The sequence below is a fragment of the Gekko japonicus genome, unplaced genomic scaffold, assembly GCF_001447785.1.
Source record: "Gekko japonicus isolate JY-2015 unplaced genomic scaffold, Gekko_japonicus_V1.1 scaffold94, whole genome shotgun sequence".
Taxonomy (NCBI): domain Eukaryota; kingdom Metazoa; phylum Chordata; class Lepidosauria; order Squamata; family Gekkonidae; genus Gekko; species Gekko japonicus.
This window is the reverse complement of record NW_015174274.1, coordinates 766,454-774,419: the sequence shown is the minus strand read 5'-3', so window position 1 is coordinate 774,419 and position 7,966 is coordinate 766,454. Positions and strand designations below refer to the sequence as shown.

Here is a 7,966-nt window from a genome sequence, read left to right as displayed (position 1 = left end):
GGGCGGGCAACTTTCCCCCCCCCCCGGTCCTTAACAGGCGCTGCTGTTGCGAGGGCCAAACAACGTGTCAGTAGTCCCTGGTTGAGGTGGGCTGGACGAGGCGACTCCCGCGCGTGGCGGCCTCTTCCGGGAAGCTTCCGTGTGGTGGCGGCTCTCTGCGCGGGTTCCCGGGGGCGAGTTCCCGCTCACAGGGGGCCCTCAGGGCGGGAGGGGGGAGAGTGTCGGATAAGGTTAAAGAAGGGGCTGCTTGTTCTCGTGTTTCACGCCTCTGTCCTTTGCGAGGAGGTGTGCTCCGCTTAAACCATGACGGAACTTCTGTTTGGGATTGAATGCCTGCACAGTATTCTTATATAGGACAATGTCGAGGATTCCCCCAAAACCATTTCTCCACCCCCCTCCCTGTGTCGAGATGGAAGGCAAAGTGTTCTCTTTGGCCCTTTACAAAAAGGAAATGAACTCTTTGCCTTGGAGTGGGACGTTCGAATAACCTGTAAAAGAAGGACTTCTGTGGACAAAGGGCTTCTCAGAAAGGGAAATGAAGTGAACAGTTGCCAGTAACATGAGTGCAACCCACTACATAGTTATACCAGCACAAGTAATCAATACAGGGTCCAAGAGGAAGTGCCACAGTACTCAATGGGGATAACTCCAAAGTAGCTGCACATAGGGGTCACAAATCTAAATCTGATGCAAAATCTTCATTGCAATCCTATGCAGAATTACTCCAGTCTAAGCCAATTGAAATCAATGGATCTAGACTGGAGTAAATATGTGAAGCTTTGTCTGGGGGCGTTGGTGGGAGAAGGAACCACACACCCTGGTATTACTCAGGAGATACTAGCATACTACTGAAAGAAAGTATTGTTTGCCTTTGTTTTCGGATAGTTGGCTAACAGACAAAAGCAAAACCAGGCAGATTTGCTCTGTGAGCCATCAGCACCTTCCACCCCTATCCCAATCTTTCCTAGGCCGAACATTAGAGATCATGAGAGCCTGTAGTGTAAAAGACACAGGAACCATCCATTTTAATTAGTCTTAAGTGGTGCTGCAATTGCTTGCTTACCATGGCTCTCTCAAGCAGTCCCCAGAGATCTGGCCCTTGTAAATCTGTATCTTCATCTTACATACTTAGCAGTAGCACGTGCATATAATTGTTTGCGCTCATCATTATCTGAGTAAGCAAGATGGATAAATGCAAGAAAAATTAGTTGGGAGTTTGCACTCGCAATGGCTTGGCTGCTATAAAAGTCCTGTAAAATGTTTATGAATGAAGTATAAACAACATTATAGGTATGTTCATAGTCAATCATAAAATGTAATTCCACAAACATGACGATCAACATTTAATTTACTTGAATGGCTGCTACAACTGCTACAAATCAAATCTGTAGTTTTTACAAATAATTTATCTAGGAAGAATTACAGATTTTATGTTCATTAATAAGCATTTATGTCATGCTAATAGCATACTGGGCCCTGTTCTGAGCAATAAATGACATTCTGCTCAGAGTGCTTGTTGGTTACTGTTGTCATGTTAAGAGACAGTCCCCAGAATCAGGCCACACTGAATCTTTGCTCTCTGAACATTAATTTACAAAGTACAGTAAGCATGTACTTTGTATACTGAACAAGAGTCCACAAAACTGAAACATGGGATTTCACATCCAGATATAGTACTTCAGACTGTAGGAATTTTGCCCCCCCCCCCCCCTCCTATGCAGAATTACTCCAGTCTAAGCCAATTGAAATCAATGGATCTAGACTGGAGTAAATATGTGAAGCTTTGTCTGGGGGCGTTGGTGGGAGAAGGAACCACACACCCTGGTATTACTCAGGAGATACTAGCATACTACTGAAAGAAAGTATTGTTTGCCTTTGTTTTCGGATAGTTGGCTAACAGACAAAAGCAAAACCAGGCAGATTTGCTCTGTGAGCCATCAGCACCTTCCACCCCTATCCCAATCTTTCCTAGGCCGAACATTAGAGATCATGAGAGCCTGTAGTGTAAAAGACACAGGAACCATCCATTTTAATTAGTCTTAAGTGGTGCTGCAATTGCTTGCTTACCATGGCTCTCTCAAGCAGTCCCCAGAGATCTGGCCCTTGTAAATCTGTATCTTCATCTTACATACTTAGCAGTAGCACGTGCATATAATTGTTTGCGCTCATCATTATCTGAGTAAGCAAGATGGATAAATGCAAGAAAAATTAGTTGGGAGTTTGCACTCGCAATGGCTTGGCTGCTATAAAAGTCCTGTAAAATGTTTATGAATGAAGTATAAACAACATTATAGGTATGTTCATAGTCAATCATAAAATGTAATTCCACAAACATGACGATCAACATTTAATTTACTTGAATGGCTGCTACAACTGCTACAAATCAAATCTGTAGTTTTTACAAATAATTTATCTAGGAAGAATTACAGATTTTATGTTCATTAATAAGCATTTATGTCATGCTAATAGCATACTGGGCCCTGTTCTGAGCAATAAATGACATTCTGCTCAGAGTGCTTGTTGGTTACTGTTGTCATGTTAAGAGACAGTCCCCAGAATCAGGCCACACTGAATCTTTGCTCTCTGAACATTAATTTACAAAGTACAGTAAGCATGTACTTTGTATACTGAACAAGAGTCCACAAAACTGAAACATGGGATTTCACATCCAGATATAGTACTTCAGACTGTAGGAATTTTGCCCCCCCCCCCCCCAAGGTGGAATAATGAAGCAGAAATTGTTGAATGTTGGTACTGGGGAATACCAGTGTACCATAACCAGATGAGAGTCTTTCAGGTCCTTTCAGTTTTGTGTTGCAGGCAGGAACGCAGATGGAACCATCAAAGGCTGGTAAATTAATCTAATATGCCACTTAACCTTTTGTTTATGGTTCCTCACAAGTACTGTAAAAATGAAATTACAGGGACATCAGTAGCAATTAATCAAATTAGCAAAAGCGTACCATAAATAGTGCCTCTAAAGATGAGACCACACTGGTTCAACAGTAAACACAGCAACAGGGAATTGGCCAGGTCTCACACACTCCAGTTCACAATACAACTTTATAATGTTGCCTATTAGAAAGCATTATTTCTTTTTAACACTTGATGGAAATAAAAATAGAACACAACACAGCACATGGCATTTCTTTATGAGCATAAATATTAAAATAAGCCTGAAGACAGTCTAAGTACATAATCCCAGACATTTATAAATTGCTTAATTTAGACACTACACAAACAGAACAGACAAATATTGATTGTGCAGTGCCGAATTCATATTACATTTATGCAGTCATAAGAAATCCTTAAGCCATTTTTTTAATATTAGGGAGCAGTTTTAATGAATTGGATATATTAGACTGAGATTTGATCTTGACAACTAATGAACTGTGAGAGTAGTTTTCTATACAAAATAGGGGAATTTTCATTTGGAAACAGAGCACACAGAAGCAGACCTGTACTGTAGGAAAACATTACCGTGTTGTACCTGTATATCATTCAATAGCATATATTGAATATTTCAAGGACTCCCATGTAACACATTGCCTTCCTTAATAGTTAGACAGCTTAAATATAGAAGTGCTGAGACTATAACATAATAGGTTTGCTTGCAGTTTTAATGTCCCTGTACGCCTCTATAACCCGACGAGGTGAGCAATCATGAAACGTATGCAATGTACACTGCATTAATTGTTTAATTTTGAGATACCTTTAATACATGTACAGCAAGACACCTGGGATTCTTCCAAGACTGTCCTCATGGGCTTTAAAAAGAAATTGCAATGGCTACTGCCACCACCCACAAAAGAAGCAGAAACCATAAAGGTAGCATACCGCAAATGGGATTGAGGTGAATGCATTTGCAAGGCATTGTAGCTGTTCACAAAATGACTGCAATCTGCAAAGTATTTTTAGGAGCTCAATCGATAAATCATTCTTTTAGTGCAGACAGTGTCCATTGCTGTGGAGTGTAGGTCTGCTATCTTTACACAGTGTTTGTTTATAATGATATATGAAGCACATTTAATGCCAAAGCCAATAGAGTTCACGTCACTTGGTGACAGAAAACAACAACAATCATACTGGCTGTGATATAAAATGTTACATAAATCCAAAATGTAGCATTTAAATACAGTACTAATAGAATATGAGTAATAATTTAAGCAGATATAGTAAAGCATAATCCAATTCACTGCAACTCATTCTGTAATAATTTCAGTAAACCCAAGTATATATTCATCTTTACTGTTTGTAACATCAGCAGTGAACTCAGATCAGGTTACATTTTTAGGGATGAATATTTCTGGGGTGAATGACCCATGCCACCAGCGGGTCATTAATCCTTAGGACGTTTGCTATAAATTGATAAGTAGTGCTTAAAGAGTGGTCAAGACAGTTCACTTCAGTAAACAATATAATATTTCTGAAGTCATGACTCTAAAGAGGACCGCCTTGGATATTACTATACAGCATGTCAGCTTAAATTAGAACATGTGTTAAGCAATTACAAATCTTTTAAGCCTTTCTGAACCTTCCTATATGATGCAGAAGAGCAGGGTTTTTCCTGCTTCTGTGATTTCTAAGCTTTATAATACCCTATGAGCACTAGCATGGTGAATAGCCTTATCTATTGTTAACATTTCATTCTGTATTAATGTGGGATCATACCACATGAAATTTTAATCTGAAAACCCATCACTTATGTTTTTGAAAGGCAGGCATGGAAATCTTTTGACTTACTGTACTTTTGTTTCAGTTTCAAAAAGATTTAAAAAAAGAATCCAGCATATTGCATGCCAAGTCATGCATTATTTCTTAGTTCAGGTTAGCAAAACCACTAAATCAGTAACAGCTCTGTTGAAGAGTGACGGAATAGAGACAGGCGACAAAGCAGATGACATGTTGTTGCACTAACATAAATCGTACACAAATAAAAAGGTAATGGATTTTACTAGTGGAAAGGAATTGTGAATAAATAACTAAAATCACATTCTATTGAACTGGACTTTATGTATTTCTGGGTTGGCAGGCTTCTACAGTTACAAACTTTTATTAATATGGCAATCATATCAAGAAAGTATTATTTAAAATGCAAACAAAACCTTTAACTTTTAAGCGTGATGCATGATAAAGGACTCAAGATTGTCTAAATATGAGAAAATAGACATATATTTAATGAATGGTTTTTATTAAGCCAAGCAAATTAAGTGTAAAGAGAGTTGTTTCGGGGAGCTGTGTTGCTTCCTTATTTATTAAAATTACACCAGTGAGGATGCAAAATTGATTGACTCAATGACAAAGGCATCAAGGAATAGTTCTACATGCTCATTCTTTCTCTGCACAATCTTACATGCTTTGTATTGTAAGAGGCCTGATTTTTACCCTAAGCAATAGGAGTCAAGTACAATGTTAGGTTCGTCTACTTGTATAAATTTCCTTCTGAATAGTGGCTGGGTCCCAAAGTACTGTTTAGGCTAAGAAAGTGGGCTTCTGATAGCTGAATATCTTTGGCTTCTTGAATTACTTTCATCCATGTCTTATTACAAACTGCTTTTGAAAGTCAGGGATACAGATAAAGAAATAACAATTTAAAGACCCTTTGGGCCAATGGAACTAGTTTCCTAGTTCTTTTTGCCACCTTGGTTTAAAGCTAGGACACCAATGAGGTATGGTAGCTAAAATGATGCACTTTGAGGAGTGTGTGCTAGTTTGAGTTCACATTCATCCTTAAAAGGCCCCAGGATATGTGGCACATGATATAGCAGTTTTGCTGAAACCAAGCAGGCCTCGATCTGGTAGTCCCTGGATAGTAGACATCCAGGGAAGCCTCTTTTGAGTTCTATGAAGGAACAATGTATGAGATAAATACTGTCAGATAAATAAGGTCCTCAACCTAACGTGAAGATAAATTAGTCTCTCAACCTAACGTGAAGATAAATGAACCACCATATAGGCCACCCTAAGCTTCTTAGAAGGGCAAAATGAAAATTGGGGGATTAGGAAGATGTAGTGGTGGTGGGGTTATACATCCAGCCTAATGATGACAGGCTTGAGTTTAAATGTTTTGCTATGGTAGAGGAAGTAATACAAAGCAGGTCTACTTAGAAGTAAGTCACACATTACTCAGTTGGCTTACTCCTAGGAAAGTGTCCTTAGGATTGCAGTCGTAGTCTACTGTGATATATCAATAACCCGGAAAATCTACAGCAACTAATTATATTGCTGAAGAAAATATCCACCAAAAATTATGCCCCAAAGAGCATCTGAAGGTGCCAGCATGCCAGTTCCATGCCAAAGTACTGGTGTATGTTGAAGTGATAAACCATAATATTCTTTGGATGTCTGTTTCCCTTAGGTCCGAGCAAGCGCAATTGCTCAAGATGCGGATCAAAACTACGATTATGCCAGTAACAGCGTCGTTCTACACCTGGAACCGGGAGATGAGGTCTACATAAAATTAGATGGAGGAAAAGCACATGGAGGAAACAACAACAAATACAGCACGTTTTCTGGATTTATAATTTATGCTGACTGATTTCAGGAATCAAAAACTAAAATCACATTCTTCTGAGCATAAGTGATGGATTCACGTGGCAAAAGTCAACAGAACAAGAATCCCAGAGGATACTGGCTGTAGACACCTCATTAATGGGGCAAAATGCTACCTGACTCACATCTGTGCAACCCAGAGAAAGTGTTTTAAAAAATAGAGCAAGTTAAGCAGATGTGTGACCCACTATCGCCAAAGCAAAATACTCCTTGTTGTTAGTGTCCATGTGAATGAAGTCCTATATAGATCACAACTTTTATAAGGAAAAAAAACCTTTAAGCACTGAATTATTTCTCAAGCGTATATGATACTTTGGTGTGCTATGATCTTGCTGCTTTTATTCATCCATCAGCTTTGGTCTTTGTGACTTACCTGCTAACAATGATGCGTGTGGAGCCAACTCATAGTATGTGGTGAGGAATCATTTTACAATAAAAGGAAGATGTAACTGAATTCTGCTTAATCCCACTGAAGGAATTATTTGTACATCCATTCCCCTTACCTAGAAATAGAAAATTTCCTACTCCAGGCTTTTAGCTGCAACCTCATTGTTTGTGGGTGCATGTCCAGGTTTTCATATTACTCTAGTACAGTTCTATCTAATTCTCAGTTTTGTTCTGCCACCCCTGATTTCTTAGACATCTACTCCAGTGTGCATGAAGAGCTCTGCCACCCCATGAGGCTGTCTCATTCAGTTCAATAGAAGAAGCAAAATGCATGTGCAAATTCGTGTACACAGACAGATTGGAAATGGATGAGCAGCCTGCACAAAGCAAGAGCTCACCGTGCACACAGTCCTCTGAGCCTCTGTTTATCGTAACAGGAAGCCGAGAGAGAGGAAAGTGGGAGACTGTTAAACTCAGTAAAAGATCCAATTTAGATTTAAAAACACCATATACTGACCTCAGCGATGCTAGTTAACACAGCTTGCTATTTTCACCTGGTATATAATTTGATGCTTTATTATTACAAACCATCTAATGAAGTGTACAGAGGCACTACCTCCCCTCTGCCTTTCTAGGTCTTTATTTAACAAAGTTACCGCCTGTCCCTGGTGTCATGAGCATGTTTTCCATTATCATGACAGTGCCCACAACTGCAGCATTTTCTGCTACAACCGTGAATAAAAGCTGTCGGTTCATGTGAAATACAGTAAATATGGGCACTTGAATAGCACCGTGTCCTGCTGCCCCGTTTCTTGATAGAAGCAGGAGTCCCCCACCAAAGTGCTGTCAAATTGCAGCCCATTTGCCTTACTCCATAAATTGGCAACTAAACCCATACTTCAATTTCTTGGAACCTGTCCACACACATGCACAACTGCAGGGGAGCGCCTTTCCTGAGTAAATACCAGGTGCTGTGGTACCTGAGTAAATACCAGAACTGAGGAAGTAGAGCTGATCTCCCCCGCCC

At 39.7% G+C, this 7,966-nt stretch overlaps 1 protein-coding gene across 1 annotated transcript in view; it reads left to right on the top strand.

Moving 5' to 3' along the window:
- The window catches only part of C1QL3 (complement component 1, q subcomponent-like 3), an 8,483-nt gene extending 1,876 nt beyond the window's left edge, over positions 1-6,607 (top strand). Inside the window, exon 2 of the mRNA XM_015423745.1 lies at positions 6,359-6,607. Within this exon, the coding sequence (XP_015279231.1) occupies positions 6,359-6,538 (180 nt within the window). The 3' untranslated portion in view covers positions 6,539-6,607. The remainder of the gene's footprint in view (positions 1-6,358) is intronic.
- Positions 6,608-7,966: the final 1,359 nt, after the last annotated feature.